The sequence below is a fragment of the Thermobia domestica genome, chromosome 5 (genome assembly GCF_964235325.1).
Source record: "Thermobia domestica chromosome 5, izTheDome1.hap1.1, whole genome shotgun sequence".
NCBI lineage: Eukaryota > Metazoa > Arthropoda > Insecta > Zygentoma > Lepismatidae > Thermobia > Thermobia domestica.
In genome coordinates this window covers 318,147,337-318,165,436 of record NC_137458.1, presented here as the reverse complement: position 1 = coordinate 318,165,436, position 18,100 = coordinate 318,147,337, and the positions used below count along the sequence as shown (strand labels likewise).

The 18,100-nt window shown below is 36.9% G+C and overlaps 1 protein-coding gene across 7 annotated transcripts in view; it reads left to right on the top strand.

Annotated features, from left to right (window-relative positions):
• Positions 1-16,444, top strand: part of LOC145686807 (uncharacterized) — an 82,648-nt gene extending 66,204 nt beyond the window's left edge. Inside the window, exons 5-6 of one of the 7 annotated variants that reach the window (XM_081760492.1) lie at positions 164-395; positions 10,387-10,529. In XM_081760492.1, coding sequence (XP_081616618.1) covers positions 164-395; positions 10,387-10,397 — 243 coding nt within the window. In that variant the 3' untranslated portion in view covers positions 10,398-10,529. Of the gene's footprint in view, positions 1-163; positions 2,345-5,103; positions 6,398-10,386 lie in introns of those variants that run through there. The other 6 variants (XM_081760490.1, XM_081760487.1, XM_081760491.1 and 3 more) reach the window with 6 other exon arrangements.
• Positions 16,445-18,100: the final 1,656 nt, after the last annotated feature.

Sequence of the window (18,100 nt, the reverse complement as noted above, 5' to 3'; positions counted from 1 at the left end):
GATATTCTCAGGAAGTACTCAGATGATTTTGTTCAAATTTCATAAGCTAATACTTCAGTAATAGGTACAACATGGCATGATTTAGTTTAAGAAATTGAAACAAGAAACTTTGTCGTATATATCTTTGTATCAAATCCTTTTTAAGTTTACTCTTTTGTTTCAGATGAGTTCCAACGAAGAAATAGGAAGAATCTTTAACAATTTTCAAAATTCTGTGATGAATAGAATTGGTCCAGATATTTCTTCCAATGAAAATCTGAAAAAGCAACCTTCTGCTTTGGTTGGAATTGAAAAATCGTTTGTTTCGTTAGAGGATGAAAAGGGATTTTCAGCGAACGAACCGTTGAATTATGAGGATTCGGCGTCCCGAGACACATTGTCTTCTCAGTTTGAAGGTGAGGAGGAAAACGTCTCATTGAAGAATAGAAAAATGAGATCGGAAGTGCTGCCTGAAGAATCGGTGAATACAAAAAGTATTTGCAATCAGAAACTGATTAATTCGCCCAGCGTTTTAATGCAAAAGGGAGACGAGGGCACCTCATGTGATGGGGAAAAGATAACTCTTGGACAGAACAATGCAAGTAGCAATGATAACGCGATGCTCGCAAATGGAAGTCATGTTACGCCCACAAAAAATCGACTTTCTTTTAATTCTTCTACTTTATTTAACCGGGACAAATGTACTAAACAAAACGGAAATGTTTCTAAAGATACAGATATTCTCCAGAAACAACAGAAAACACAAGTAAACTACACGAGTCAGTGTGACAAATGCAAAAACAAGCCAGTGTTAGAGAAGCTGCTCTGTGTACACAACACTGAGGATCATCCAATCATAAGAGCGTATAAAGAGCACAGGAAAATACATGGCGTACAGAAAACTCCAGAGAAAGGATATCGCTGCGAGTTATGTGCTGAACTGTTTTCGAGTTTCTCTTTGTTAACAAATCATCAGCGAATGCATAGTGAAGATGAGAATAAGAGTTTCAAACGTGGCACGTGTCATGAAAAATTAGTTTCGGAGAGTTTCGGAAACTCATACGGAAAGTGTCATCAACGACTACAGACTGATTCATCAACAAACGGAGATTTCACATGCTTTATTTGTTGCCAAGAATGTCAATGCAACTACTCATTGAGACAGCATATAAGAACGCATAGCATTCCTGTAAAGAATAAATATGGACTGATGATTAGAAAGTATCCATGTCCCCGTTGTAATGGATTGTACGGGTCTCCTTCAGAATTAATTCGCCATTTGCGTACCCATACAGGTGAAAAACCTTTCGTTTGTAACCCCTGTGGTATCGGCTTTCGCCTGAAAGGAGACCGAAAGAAACACGAGAAGACTCATTTGAGAGTTAGATACAGATGTGGTATTTGTGGTGTTGTGATTAATAACAAGAAATGCTTTGAGAAACATATTACTGAGGAACATTCTAAATGTGAGATATCTTCATCTGCGATCGGTTAATTGTTGGTGTTGCCACAAAGTAATTGAGACGCTAGGGTTTACAAGTGCCCCGTGTGCACAGTGCTTTTTTCTGTTTAATGCAGAGCCGTAGCTATAGATTTTGGCGCCTCAGTGCCACATGACGATCCCAAACGTTTCAGTATTCGCGCGCTATTCTAGCCAGCTGTTTTAAGATGCTCATGTAAAGTGTACAGAAAAATTTGGGTAAGTCTTGAATATGCCATTTGATGTCAAGTACAGAACCCAACTAACCACTGTGAAGCTTCTAACCCATTCCTTCTCCTTCTCCTCCTCCTTCCTACTATTACTAGTACTACTACTACTACTTTTACTATGGCTCCGTATAGTAACACTGAACGCTTATTTTAATGAAAAAAAGTGTTATGACAATTTTTAAAAAAATAATCGGTAAATCGTGTTTTTAGTATTATTCTCAATCTTATTTTAATGAAAAAATTGTTATGAAAAATTTTAAAGAAATAAAAAAATCCTTGGGTCGGATTTGAACCCACGCCAAATATTTTCATTATTAACTTGCTCACTAGCATGCTTGGTTACGAGGCCGACAGCATTTGGCGTTTACTTTCTGCTATATGTATGTCATGACTCTTGATGCCTTACCTGTATCGGTCAATAAGATCAGAGGATACCTAAAACGTTTGGGATCCGCAAATATGCGTGCCGCATATACTCACCTCACCAAGCGTTCCTTCTGATGTTTTATATCTATTATATAATGGAAGCAGCTTTTGTTGTTATGCTACGCTGAATTTATAGCAAGCTGCTTTGACAGACCATTGCAACAGCCAGAAACGATTATTATTATTATTATTATTATTATTATTATTATTATTATTATTATTATTATTATTATTATTATTATTATTTTTTTTTTTTTTTTTTTTTACAAACAAAATCTGTTAATCAAGAAAAAGTGATTTTGGACTTTTTATTAAATTTAACAAAACTACCTTTCGTTGGTATACATATCCACTTCGAGAACAGTTATGCAAATACAGTACAGCTATTTATGTTTCATACCAGCGATAAGAAATGAAGTTTCAAACATTACAAACTATGTGCTTTTAAAATATTCGAAATGAGTGACAGCATTAAATTCCAGTAATAATTGTTAACTTTTGAAATTTTATTCCTTAGATAACCTCAATAATAGCATTTTATGTTTGTATTTAAAAATCAAAATTTAGTTTAGCTACTACATATCTTTGAAATTACAATAATTGCTTAATATCTTAATGAATGACAGTTCTGAATTTAAGGTTACTTATTATTAATTAACCTATTAAAAATATCTAACACATATATATTATATATATATATATATATATATATATATATGTCAGGTGTTCTAAAAATAGCACTCACGGACCACAGAGCACTATTCTACAGGCCAAAATAAAGCAAAAATGTTATAGGATGGTTTGCCCTCCGGGGCGTCCTTCAGCTGCTGTGAGGAATCAAATATTTCACAATGTGGCAACGTCGCAGTTTAACTTGGAGCCATTAGCATTACTCTACAAATACAACAAGCAGTTGAATCGATTGCTACCCTAATAAGTGATGCTAGTGCCAATTAATATCGACTTTAGCTGCCATCTGGAAAGGATCGATGTAATTATTTGATAGATTGGTAGATCTAAGCTATGGTTCTTTATTTGCGACGTTGCCACATAGTGCAATTTGTGTCTTCAGACGAGGACTCAAAGGTATGCAAATACATATATTTTTGCTTCATTTTGACTTGTAGAATATATAGAAAGAGAGAGAGAGGAACAGAGGATGAGGGAAACTTAACTCATTTTAGTGTCGGATCTAACGGGAGTCCATAACTGGATATCAGGGTGCAAAATCCATCATATGAACCTTCGGTAGAAAGCTTCTTAATTAACAGAAGGTTGTCAATATTTTTTTCTTTCTTTCTTTATTGCCACTTCGTCGTTGAGATACTTCTTGACGCCTCGTAAAATAAGAAAAGAAGCAAACCGAGAAAAAGAGAGTTGAAGCAAGGGTAAAAACTAACCGTTGTGAATTCCCACTAAATAAACGAAGAGAGACATTTCTTTCTTGTTCTCTCCTTCTCTCTCTTTCCCTGCCAGAGAGGGTGAAAAGAGATAGTGGACTGGTTGTTTGTCTCGATGGCTGAAATATCACACACACACACAAAAAAGCCGACCGAAGAAATTAAAGTTCCAGTGTAATAAACGAAACAATATAAGGACCTTCTTTTACTTTCACGAATATCGGAAGGGGGGGGGGGCTCTGCAGGGAAGAGGGGACATCAAGGTCCAAACTATTAAAACTATCAGGTTGCATTGTATGTACTGTATATGACCTCTTACAAGATTCATTAGGTATTATTCCCAATATCTACGAGTTTCCTTGTTTTGTGCACATCGATTCGTGGTTAAGGAGGTCAAGACTGCTCCTTAAATACGTGCCTGATCACGTAATAAAAGAAGCGTGAAACGTTCCTAATTTACCAACTAAAAAAGGAACATCATTTAAATTATATATTAAATAAATCAAATACAAGTGACTTAAAGAAAAAAACTAGGGAAAAAGAAATCAACAACGAATATATATATATATATATATATATATATATATATATATATATATATATATATATATATATATATTGAAAACGTGATCTATTCCAACTTTGCATTAGAGGCCTTCGATATAATCTGCATTGTTTTGCACTGCGTCCTAAATCTATGGTGGCTGTCGCATGATATTGATGAAGTCGTTTTGTTAATCTCTATAATTTTATAGTTACTGTGAAAGAAAAATGTAGGACGAAAGATAACGAGAGGTAATGGATTCACGGCTGAGTGGACGCCCGCCAAATTAGTTATTATGTTGTTTTCAATGGTATATCCTCCGCTGAATGAACGCAGGAGGATATGTCCTTGGTCTCTCATTAAAAATTGAAGATTACTGAATTAACCTTAGTCCAAGTTTTCATATCCAGGTTCGCTCGTTCCGGTCCACGACAGACAGTTTTGTTAACCTCGGAAGCCAGATTCAAGAAGCTTTTTTCCATATTCTGCACCTTGTTGGTATTTTCTTTTATTTGACTAAAGCATATGACAGAACTTAGCGTTACGGAATTTTAAAACGCTATTTTTAGAATTCCCTTTCTGCCTCCTCCAAGGGTAGCTAACTGAGGATGAAAATTAAAATTTCTCCGAAGCAGCTGTTTTGTTTATATTTGATTAAAAACCTTCTAATATGGTATGTCATTTCGCTGGGGGAAATCCTGGAGGGATTTTACTCTTGGCGAGTAAGATCTCGGCCGATTTTTGCCAAGACGGCTTAGGCGATTTTATGTGTATTTGATAAATAATGTTGCACTAACAACACTAGAATATAGTTGTTTCTCAAGAAAATATCCACATTGAGTTGTTTACTCTTTTTTTCTTTTTTCTTTTATGTTTTTCCGGAAAATTTTCCCCATATACTACTCAGGTGATTTTATTCAAATGTCATATGCAAATGATTCAATAATAGCTGGAACATGATATGACTTTAATTTAAGAAATAAAAGGATTTGGCTTGTACCTTTTTATTAGATACTTTTAAAAAAATATATTCTTTTGTTTCAGGTGAGTTCCGACGAAGAATTAGCAAGAATCTTTAACAGTCGTCAAAGAAATGTGATGGCTGGAATTAGTTTAGGTATTTCGCCTAATGAAAAGCTCAGAGAGCAATCTTTTGATTCAGTTGGAAGTGAAAAATTATTTATTCCGAACGAACCATTGAACTATGACGATTCGGCTTCCCGACGTAAAGTATCTTCTCAGTTAGAAAATGAGGAGGAAAATGTCTCGTTGAAAAAAGATGAAATGAGACAGAAAGTGCTGCCTGAACAGTCAGTGAATTCAAAAAACAGTTGCAGTCAGAAACTAATTAATTCTCCCAGCATTATAACTCTTGGACAGAACAATGCAAGTAGCAATGATAACGCGATGCTCGCAAATGGAAGTCGTGTTACGCCCACAAAAAATCTACTTTCTTTTAATTCTTCTACTTCATTTAACCGGGACAAATGTACTAAACAAAACGGAAATGTTTCTAAAGATACAGATATTCTCCAGAAACAACAGAAAACACAAGAAAACTACACGAGTCCGTGTGACAAATGCAAAAACAAGCCAGTGTTAGAGAAGCTGCTCTGTGTACACAACACTGAGGATCATCCAATCATAAGAGCGAATAAAGAGCACAGGAAAATACAAGGCGTACAGAAAACTCCAGAGAAAGGATATCGCTGCTCGTTTTGTAGTGAAATGTTTTCGACTTTTCTATTGTTAGCATATCATGAGCGAATGCATAATAAAGATGACAATAAGAGCTTCAAATGTAATACTTGGGGTGAGAAATTCGTTTCGAAGAGTTCCCGAGACGCACACGATAAGCGACATCAACAAACAGTGACTACTTCCTTCACATGCTGTATTTGTGGCCAAGAATTTCGAGGCAAAGACTCACTGAGAAAGCATATGAAAACGCATAGCGTTAACGTGAAGAATGAATTTGGACAGACTGTTAGTAATTACCCATGCCCTTACTGTGGTAAATTAAAAAATGTTCCTTCACAATTAGAACGCCACGTGCGTGTCCACACAGGTGAAAAACCTTTCGTTTGCTGTTATTGTAATAAAGCTTTTCGTATGAAAAGAGAGAGAGACAGACACGAAGAAACTCATTATGCTAAATGCTGAGATGACGTGGAGACCAGCAAGCACCTCGTCGAGAAATGCATTAATTAGGAGAACAAGGAAAGTAATAAGAAATTTCACCATGGTGAAAAGATGCTGCTGCGAGTTCTGTAATAAAATGTTCAAGTATTTCTTGTTAGTAAGTCATCTGCGAACGTATAATGAAGATGACAATAAACATTTTAAACGTTGGACACATTGTGAGGAATTCATTGGTCGTATGTATTCCTTTTCCCATACCATATTTCTCTCATCCCTTTTTATTCTTGTTACCTTACTATTGAAGACGGAGGTAGCTTGTTGTTGCGATACGTTTGGAGAATATTTAGTTTTCCCATGGAGGATATATTGGTAAGTAACCGATTTTTTGTTAAGAAAGATCATGCAATTTATAAAAGAAAAATAATTTTCTTAAATTTTTTGAGTTTTAGGCTTTATACAGCGAAAAAAAAAAGAAAATAAATGATAAAGTGTCTTTTACATTTACAGACAAAAGTATTTGAGAGCTAAAGTTCGGTTACAAATCTGGCATATGAACGGGAATTGTCTGTCAAAATTAAGAGACTGGCTAAGAATTCCGGCTAAAAAAATATTTTAAAGTACGAGAAATATTAAGTTTTACCAAAAATAGTATGTCAATGGCAACACTGCTGCTTACTGTCGAAATTCACCATGTTCACTAGTAAAAAGATGATTATTTTGAACTTCAGTACGAATGAACACTAATTAGAGCAAATGTGAGGAGAAATCGTGAACACTTTCGCACTGAACGTCAACAGATTAAAATAACGAAAACACAAAATTATCACTGGATTACTGGATTATTGTATTAATGACGAAATATATTTATTGGTAATGTATGGATTTTTCAGAAGATAATAAATACTAGGAATGCAATGGATATACTCGATTGCAATGAAATGAGCTGAGCGAGCTTAAGCAACGTAATCAGTTTATTGTGACTTTTTAAAACAATCAGTATTTTTCATAACAATCGCACAATTCTTCGTCTTGACCTTTTGTTCCGGCTAAAAAAAGTTTAAAAAATCGTTAATTTGTTTTTAAATTGTGATTAAAATTGTAAATTTTTACGCTAAAAAAATAAAAGGGCTTCGCCGGAATTTTTGAAAATCACGCGCAGATTTTAATTGTTGACAAAAAAATCACGTGAAAACTTTTTCCCCATGTTAAGTCTATGGAAGCGTTTTTCGGTGATTATTCCTCGATGGTACATCGGATTTTTGATTTCGACCTATGTTGTCACTCAGCACGACATACTCTATCAGCGTGCTAAGTTTGGTTGAGATCGGCCAAACGGTCTAGGAGGAGTTCGCGGACAACCAAACGGCTAACCCGAGTATTAGAGCTTCGCTCGCTCAGCTCAATTAAGCGGATTATTAACTTTCTTTCAATGTATTTTTAAACTTCCTTTTAAAATTTTTATACCTCGTGTTTCATTGTTGAAATTCTATTCTTAAAATGAAATATGTCGAGTACATGCTTCCAATATCCACCTGATTCTGGGGGTAAAAAGTAATTTCATTATATAAAATTCACTTTTTTTATTTATTTATTTCTTTTTCAAAATTAAACACTATGTGAGGAAATAATTTTAAAGTAAAATTTCTGGTTTGTAGCTTCCAAACAATATTGTTGTATCAGATTTCCATCTCTTTTCAGCTGAGATCCCAAATAGATTGGGGTTGCATATTAAGAGAAATAAACATCCAAACTTATATTTGATTTTTATTGCTGAATAAATTTCATATGTATCGTAGTCACAAACAGTAGGGAGATACACAGCAAATATTTTCGTTTGGTCTATACAGTCACTAGTTCACAGTTCATAATTGTTGGAAGGCAAATCAAATGTGTGTTTATTATAATAATCCCGGTTCCTCTCTTTCTGTGTAATATAAACATTTCTGTCTACCCAAAAGACATAAGTCACATTTCTACAAGGATTACTCACATTATGATTACTAACGCCTCTCAATTATTATTACATTATAAGAGTTACTTAAAATGTTACAATAAACGTTTATTGATTGTTTGTTCCCTGCTATTTTGACATAACATTTATAGCTGAGTCGTATAACCAAGCTGACACGCAACATTCATTCCTGCAGCATCATTGAGCGCCTATATCAGTGTTGGCCAATTAGTGCTTCTACAGCTTTCAATTACACAAATTGAAAATGTTTAGTAACGTTAAATAATTTGTTTGGTATTAATAAACACTGGCTGTTTGAAACTTTAATTCACATAACTGTTAATATTGTTGATTAATATTGAGTAGTCGTAACTATGAGTCGTTGTCGTGACTATGATGCAGTTATCCTATGCAAATGTCATTGATATAAGATATCAGTGTAATGATTAACATAAAGACATAGTTGCCTTTATAGAGGAGTCAAGAAGAGAAGGTCTGTGACAGCTCGCAGAGGCATTGTCCCTACTCACGTGTCAAGGCTTTTTTTCGGGGCAATTTAATTAATGGTGTAAAACAGAGTGACCATAGTTGGTAACACTAGTACCAAAGTAGGGGCTGCATTTTTTCTCCGCAAGTAGTAAAAAACTTCAGAGACCATCTCTTGGCCCTGCTATAGTAGTCATACCAATTTGTCACGTTTATCCTAATTTTGATTCAGGAGATCAGGGTAAAGATGATGCTACTATTCAATAACAACTAGGTAATTAGCCTAGTCCATTATTTTATTTGATTAAGCTGAATTGATACAGTGCGGAAGGCCCTTACAAATGTCAAATATTATTTTAATTGTCAGCATAATTATTTCGTGGAATTACCGTGCACAACAAATTTTGAATGTAGCATTTGAATTTGAAGCAATTCGAGCATAAAAGCCTACGGTTCTGAGGATCTTAATTACGACTGGTACTGCTTATTATGATAATATATAGGAAATAGAAACCAAAATGATATACAACTTACAGTTTCAATTCATTGCTGGTACACCAATGCACGACGAGATCAACAATTCGCTTTACTACGGTGGCTAATGCAGTCAGCGCACCTGCCCGAGAATTAAATAATGAATAATGTGTCGGTCTCTCGCAATAAAGACCAAAGCACTGAAGACCCCCAGCTCTTAACTACCAGTGGTTTTAATACACCTCATTTAGTTGTTTTTCATTCTCTTGTCCTCCAAAACCACGGCTTTCCTAGACCATAAAAGTTACAGATCGGTGACGGATTTCGGAAAATCCAGTTAAATTGTTTTGTCTTATAAGTGTTTTTGGGCTGTTTTTATCTGCTAATGAATGGCCTTTTCCAAGTATGTGTAAACACTCCAGTAATAGTTCACCTGGCCTTGAGTTGCTTCCAAAGTGAATGCGCTTGTCTTCTGTTTTGATGAAATTTTCAAATGAATAAATTTATGATATTAATTTCTTTTTAAAAAAATCGGTCAAAATTTGCATTAATGTAACAATATGTATGTACAGTATCTGAGTAACAAAAGCGCAAACACTATCTGGAAACTAGAACTGGAGTTAAGATGGATGCCATACTACAAAGTTCCTGGGAGTTTTGCTCTCCTTTTTTATTATTTTTTTATCTTTAAATAATTTTTACTTAAGTTCATTTTCCATTTAATTACAATCTTTAATGTGTTACAAATATTTTTACTAAGTTTGGCGCCACTTTTTTCCTTCTACACATTATACAAATTGAAAAACAAATTAACTGTTGACCGGCTAATCGTCCATATTGGACGGGCCATTTTGTGATGCACTTTTGTGATACATTTTTATTTTAAAGCAATAATCAGTGATATAGTCGACCTTGGCTTGATTAAGCTGTGACTCTAAAACTTTATTCCTCGAAGGAGGATCAAGGTAAGACAAACTAGAACTTATTGTACCAACAAATGATGTACCATTCATTTTATTGTACCAACAAATGATGTATTGCAATAGTTCGGTTAATTTTAATCTCTACATTCGGCTCAAGAATGTATGAAGGTAACTCTACACTTAACTTGGAATCCAAAGTACATGCACCAGGGTTCGAATCAGCTTTTCCACCTCAAAATTACATTACTTCTTATTTGGTCTACAAGAAACTAAGGTGTTATAATTGGTTTATATCATTGTAATCTCTTTTTCGAACTAAATAATCATTTATAATGTGTTATTTTATTTCAGATGTCGGATGAGGAAGTACAGAACCCCATTGAAGTTACCGAAAAAGCAAGAGATATCTTTGAAAATGCAGATGGAGAAGTAATGTCCAATTTGGTTGCTGTATCAAATACAAATATGCCAGAAAGTATATTGAGGCATCTACTTGAAAAGAAAGAGGACACTAATTCATGGAAAACAGTGAGTAAATATGATCAAACTATGGTAGCAAACGTACATCGTAATGAAGACTTTGGGAGAGAGAGATTAGACAAGGACAAAAGTATTGAGCTACATAAACATGCCAAGGAAGATGAAGAACACGAAACAAAAGAAGATGAGATTTATGGTTGTAGTACTTGTGGAGCAAGTTTCCCTACTCAGTTCGCTGTGGTACAACATTTTCGAACACATGCGACAGGAACAGTATCCAGCAGCAACACTGAAACAGAGCAGGAACTTTTCGCTGGGCACTGTAACAAAGTTTTTAACTCAGCAAACCTTAAGAATGATCGTGAAGTGCTTCACACGAAACGAGTGCTTCACACAAAACGAGAGCTTCACACGAAACCAAGTTCTTTCGATTGCGAAGTATGTGGAAGAAAATATAATGTTATAAACTCTCTCTTGTATCATAAGCTTCGAATGCACACTAAGAAACGATGTTGGTGTAGAATTTGTAAGAAAGAATTTTCAACAAAATTTGAATATAGAGAACATATGAAAACACATGTTGTGGACGAAGGTGCGACCGGAAAACATTCACAGAATCGTTACAAGTGTGGTGTATGCCTGAGGCTGTTGAGTTCAGTATGTGATTTAGAAATTCATATGCGCAAACATACCGGTGAAAGACCGTTTCCTTGCAACTTTTGTGATCAAAAGTTCCGTCGGAAAGCAGAAAAGGTTGCTCACGAAATGATCCATACAGGATTGAAACCATTTGTTTGTGAATTATGCGGAAAAAACTTTCGAACGAAATTTTGCTTAACTCTTCATCACAACCGAATACACACCAAAGCACGACCTTTCTCGTGTAACGTGTGTAGTAGTAAGTTCAAAACAAAAGCTGATTTGATGAACCACTTAACGACACATTCGGATGAAAGGCCTTACAAATGTTCTCTATGTTATAAGACCTTTAAGAGACTTTCTAGGCTATCGATGCATAAACATGTCCACACGAATCCCTACCGTTGTCCTGAATGTAATCGCCGTTTCTCCTATCGTGCTACATTTAAAAACCATTTAAGGCATCATCGCACTGAGAAATTGAAATTTCCTTGTTCGATCTGCGGAGAGCGGTATAGAAGAAAACGTGAATTGGAGCGACACATAGAAACACACATCTACGTAAAAGATGAACATTAACACCTTTTCATACTTTTTGGAATTGAAGTTAATATACACTATGTGATCAAAAGTATCCGGACATCCCCCAGAACATACGTTTTTCATATTAGGTCCATTGTGCTGCCACCTACTGCCAGGTACTCATTATCAGCGACCTCAGTAGTCATTAGATATCGTGAGAAAGCAGAATGGGGCTTTCCGCGGAACTCACGGACTTCGAACGTGGTCAGGTGATTGGGTGTCACTTGTATCAGAAGTCTGTACGCGAGATTTCCACACTCCTAAACATTCCTAGGTCCACTGTGTCTGATGTGATAGTGAAGTAGAAACGTGAAGGGACACGTACAGCACAAAAGCGTACAGACCGACCTCGTTTGTCGACTAACAGAGACCACCTACAGTTGAAGAGGGTCGTAAAGTGTAATAGGCAGACATCAATCCAGACCATCACACAGGGATTCCAAACTGCATCAGGATCCACTCCAAGTACTATGACAGGCGTGAGGTGAGTAAACTTGGATTTCATGGTCGAGCGGCTGCTCATAAGCTACACATCACGCAGGTAAATGCCAAACGACGCCTCGCTTGATGTAAGGAGCGTAAACATTGGACGATTGAACAGTGGAAAAACATTATGTGGAGTGACGAATCACGGTACACAATGTGGCGATCCGATGGCAGGGTGTGGGTATGGCGAATGCCCGGTGAACGTCATCTGTCAGCGTGTGTAGTGCCAACAATATAATTCGAAGGTGCTGGTGTTATGGTGTGGTCGTGTTTTTCTTGGAGGGGGCTTTTGCACCCCTTGTTATTTTGCGTGGCACTATCACAGCGCAGGTTTACATTGATGTTTTAAGCACCTTCTTGCTTCCCACTGTTGAAGAGCAATTCGGGGATAGCGATTGCATCTTTCAACACGATCGAGCACCTGTTCATACTGCACGGCCTGTGGTGGAGTGGTTACACGACTATAACATACCTGTAATGTACTGGCCTACACAGTCCTGACTTGAACCCTATAGAACACCTTTGGAATGTTTTGGAACGCCAACTTCGTGCCAGGCTTCACCGGCATACATCGATACCTCTCCTCAGTTCAGCACTCCGTGAAGAATGGGCTGCCATTCCCCAAGAAACCTTCCAGCACCTGATTGAAAGTATGTCTGCAAGAGTGGAAGCAGTCATCAAGGCTAAGGGTGGGCCAACTCCATATTGAATTCCAGCAGTACCGATGGAGGGTGCCACGAACATGTAAGTCATTTTCAGCCAGGTGTCTGGGTACTTTTGATCACATAGTGTGTATATATATATATAGCGAGAGAGAGAGAAACGAAACATTTTCGTTAATGTGATATGTGCAAAACGTTAAAAAAAATGCGTGTATATTTCAGGAAACCTAAAAGTTCTCGTTTCAGAGCCAGAAAAAGTGGAATTCATGTAAATTATTGCTAATAATAACTAAAAAGCGCATTTCCGATATTATTTAACTTAAAAAACGTTGCATTTACGAAAAAGCTCTGCGAGGTATTTGATCCAGAAACTATAAAACCTAATAAATATGCAGACGTCAACAAAACTGAACTGTTGTTTAAATCCTTAACTGTGTTTTGTGATGAAAATATTCATGATTTGTTGGTTGCTTACCGTGAATTTAAAAGTAAGGTTATTAAAGTTCTTAACAGCTAGGATAAGGAAGTGGACATTGTATCATTGTTAAATAATCTCAAAATTAACCATAGGTCTTTTACTGTCAGCTTGTTGCGTTCAATATACAGGGTGGGCCATAAGTCCCTTACCACCCCTTGTAAAATCCGTGTTCATGGAAAATACTGAACAACAACCATGTAGTAACATAACTTAGTAGGCCGAGGAGGAAGTCGGATTGTGATGGTGACCAAGATAGCGGCCATCTTGAAATCACGTGAAGATTTTTAAATAGGAACATGGTCATGCGGCACATCATTTTAGGCTAGAATTTAAAGACAAACACAATGGTGAAATCGGTGTGTTGACATCTTCATTTGTTCAAAAGTTCCAGGCATTTCAAATTGCTAATTTTACCTGTCACGCATGGCGAAGCACTTGCTCTACGTGGCCCCCATCCCGAGTTATGCACAAGGTAAGTCGTTCAACCCAATTGTCCATGAGAGCTCCTCCTTGGCTAAGCGGTTAGCGTACGCGCCTTTGGTGCGGGAGACCCGGGTTCGATTCCCGGCGGGAGTTCATGTGGTTCGGATTCCACGTTAATCACTAGGTCCACGTCTCATATAGCCTCGCTGCTGAAAAGGGACGTTAAACTCAAAATCAACTCAACTCATCCAATTGTCCATGACCCTCAAAAGAGTTTCTGGTGAAATATCGGCACAGACTGCAAATATGCGTTCTTCCAGGTGTTCAAGATCCCGGATCTTTTCGACGTATACCTTTGCCTTCAGGTGACCCCACAGATAAAAATCCAAGTTCGCCAGATCTGGTGATCGTGCTGGCCATTCAATGAGACCACGGCACCCAAGCCAACGTCCAGGAAATGGTTCATCCAGATAGGTACGGACCTGTAATCCGTAATGCGGAGGGGCACCATCCTGCTGAAAAAAAGAGTGGAAATGTGCCATCCTTGGACAATATGGAAGGGAGGATGAGATCCCGCAACATATCCAAATACCGTTCAGCAGTGAGGGTACCAGGAATGATGAATGGACCAATTAATTTGGTGCCCCATAGACCACACTACACCATTAATTTGCCTGTACCTACCATTTTGCAAGGGTAAACCCACTGAGGATTTATCGGGGATCAATAGCGACAGTTTTACTTATTCACTTCCCCAGTGACATAAACATTGACCTCATCGGAAAATAAAATTTGTGTGTGGAATGTGGGATCCGTTTGCAACTGTGCAAAAGCCCAGTCGCAAAATTCCACGCGACGATCAGGGTCATCTTCAGATAGATGATGTTGAAGTTGCAATTTGTACGGATGCCACTTGCTTTTCTGTAAGATACGTCTGATGGATGTACGGCTGACACCACTTTCCATGGACAGACGACGGTACTGCGGTGTGGTGAGTTGGGCGACACTAACGTGGGACACAGGATGTCGATCTGGGTGCCTGGCATTGAATTTAGCTGCTACAGCCCTTGCATTCCTTCCCCCCCATGCCCTGATCAACTCCTTCCTCTCTGTTGTCGTTAGCGGCATAATTCTTCACCTGCAACAACAGAAACAGTACGGTAAAATTAGCAATTTTAAATGCCTGTAAGTTTTGAACACATTAAGATATCAACAAACCAATTTCACCATTCTATTTTTCTTTAAATGCTAGCCTAGAATGATGTGCCGCATGACCATGTTCCCATTTAAAAATCTTGAGTGAATTCAAGATGGCCGCTATCTTGGTCACCATCACAATCCGACTTCCCCCTCGACCTACTATGTTACTACATGGTTGTTCACTATTTTCCACGAACACGGATTTTACAAGGGGGGGTAAGGGACTTATGGTCCACACTGTAGTTTCTAGTCTCAAGTGTTGATGCCGAGAGATACTTTTCTAAGTATAATATGATTGTTACTGATAAGAGAACAAACTTAAAAGAAGAATTGGTAATGTCTTGGTGTACGTTATCCTTTAACTAAGGATGAGGTTAGAGGAAGTGTTTAAATTTTTGCATTAATTTTTATATTTCAGTGAATACATTAGCTAGAATGTGTACCTAACCAAGGTATCCTCATTTTTGTATTAGATTCTGCGATGATTGGCGAATATATTTTTGGTGGTAGGGGCGTGTCCCGTCAGTAGATGGAAAAAAGTATTTGTCCCGTTTTATGCAAGTGAAAGAAGTAAATAACAAATCCAGTACCTTTACTCCGTGTAAAAGTATTAGTAATTTATAATAACAAAGAGGCAAGAATTGAATTGAAATTCCTTACATTAAACATAATCTATAGTTCGTAGTACTACTACTCGAAAGGCAGCAGAGGTTTTAGCAGTTGCTAGCTTGTTGAACGAAGTTCAACATGTCTTTCCTTGGGGCCGCGGTGGCTCAGTGGTAGAGCGTTCACATCTGGTGCCTGGGGTTACGGGTTCAAACCCTGCTCCCGCCAAGTGAACTTTGTGGTGGACAAACACCATGTGCGTGGGTTTCCTTGGGGTTCTCCCGTTTCCTTCCACTTTCTTCATTCCACCATTTCATTCATCTCTCATCATCACAGTCTCCTTTAGCCTAGCCGGCATAATCATGGGACGTAAAACTAAAAAGATTTCATTTTTTTTTTTTTTTTTGTCTTTCCTTTCTCATAAGAATCAAATTACTTGATTCCCCCCTGTAACAAAGAGAAAGGAGGAGGAGCTACAAAGAACAAAGCATAAGAACAAAGGTAGGCATAAAAGTCCAGGGTTGCTAATTCAGCATCAGTAGCAATCCTAGAGACATTCTTTTCACTTCTAGCCATTTTATAGCAAATTTTCATATTCATTCTTACGTCTCTAAAAGTATAGGCACTATAAGTAAATTGTATGTAGGTAGAGGAAATTTAAACGCGAAATTCTGTAACGCCAAATTTCTTACGGGCATGGCTAGCGATGCAAATTTATATTGTAAGTTAAGTGCTGTTTATATTTTATAGCTTACATATATTATGTTATATTACAATATAAATGTATTAGATACTGGTAATGTAAACAGGAACTAATTTCCGCACTAATCTGTTTTTCATTTCTCATGGTTTTCAAAAAAGCCGGAACCTATTCCGTTTTCAGCCGAAAATTTTATGGTCATCCTATTGAAGTATAACAATTTTCCTTTCATTATAACCTTAACTATTATATGAAGTACATATCCACTATTATAAAAAGTACATATCCAATAATGTAATCAAATGTTAACAGAACTTTCTTTCCACATAACTTTTTGTTTTTTATTATATTGTTCCAAATGACAAGTTAAAGGAACAATAGAGAACTGTTTCTGAAATAACGTTTGATACTACAGAGAAGCGACGTCAAACAATTATGATTAAAAATGTCCACACCATTACAGAACGACACTGTGTTTTCGAAAGCTTGAAATTTTCCTGACTAGAGCAGAAATTCTGAGAATTCTGTAACTTTTCTAGTTATTTCAAATTCCCTGACTTTTCCAGGCTATCCCGCTCATACGCCACAATGCATTGCAAGTAATTCAGCTAATGCGTTCCTCGTAAGACGAGTGGAGAGTAAACAATGAGAAGGGCACATGCTGACAACACTGTGCTCAAGTTTGCGTATCATTGACTACTGCTTATTAAACTTGTCATTTGGAACAGACAGTAAAACACACGTAAATAACTTTCTCATTCTGACAAAAGCAACCTCCTTTTCCCTCTTCATGCCATTACATTGAACACCGCGAAATTGAAAATTTTCTTTACAAGTGTAACTGAAACCTATGTTGCCAGGCTCATATTATTGGTGATTGTGGGCATTTCTTAAGTTCTATCTCAGAGTTTATCTGATAGAATCGGTTTATCCAGTGGCGGCGTAAGGCAAACTGGGCCAGTGAAGTAGATCGGGGCCCCTTTTCGAACAATAGTGATTTATACACTTGACATTCAGTTACATAATTATTCTTTCTGTTTACTCCCCCTTTCGCGTTGGTGTGTGTTTTTAGACCTTCTTAATCTGGGATATATTACATAAATGGGGGTGACACTCAGCATCCCTGTCTATTTTTTTACTGCTTAGATCCGCCTTCAGGTTGGTATCTAAAAATAAAACTGGACCAGGACGTCATTTCATTTTCTTTCTTTTTTATTCATTTTTAAACTAAGGAAACGATAGAAAAGGGGTTACGGATACAAGTGTAACGGAAATACAACCCACGACAGAAATAGTATAATCTTAAAAACAAACAAAACGTAACCACAAAGAATCCAGAATTTATCCTACACCTATACGATCCTAGTATCAACAGGTACTGTAATTAGGTGGAATAATGCTCCTAATAATACATTTCGAGACAAATTTACGTACAAAATGTAACAATGAGCTGATATTGAAAAAAATTGCAAATAGTAATATAACCGATACGATTTCTAAACGTAAGCTCTTAGTTTTCTAGAATTTTCTTGTTCACTTCTCACCTTTGGTGTTTCTCCTGTGCAATTTCTCATATGGTTAAGTTCATTCATGGTTTGTCATCTGTCCGAGTTTACACTACATGGGTTTTATTTGATTAGATTTTTCTCCTACAATCAGCCCCATTCACTTTAACATTTGGTTTCTCTGCAGTGATCATCCACGATACTTAAACACGTTTTTTTTTTTCTTTTTACCGAACTATCAGTAAATAATGGTAAGAATAGATTTCTCTCCGTGTCTTCACTTATTTTTTTTTCTACTTTTTTT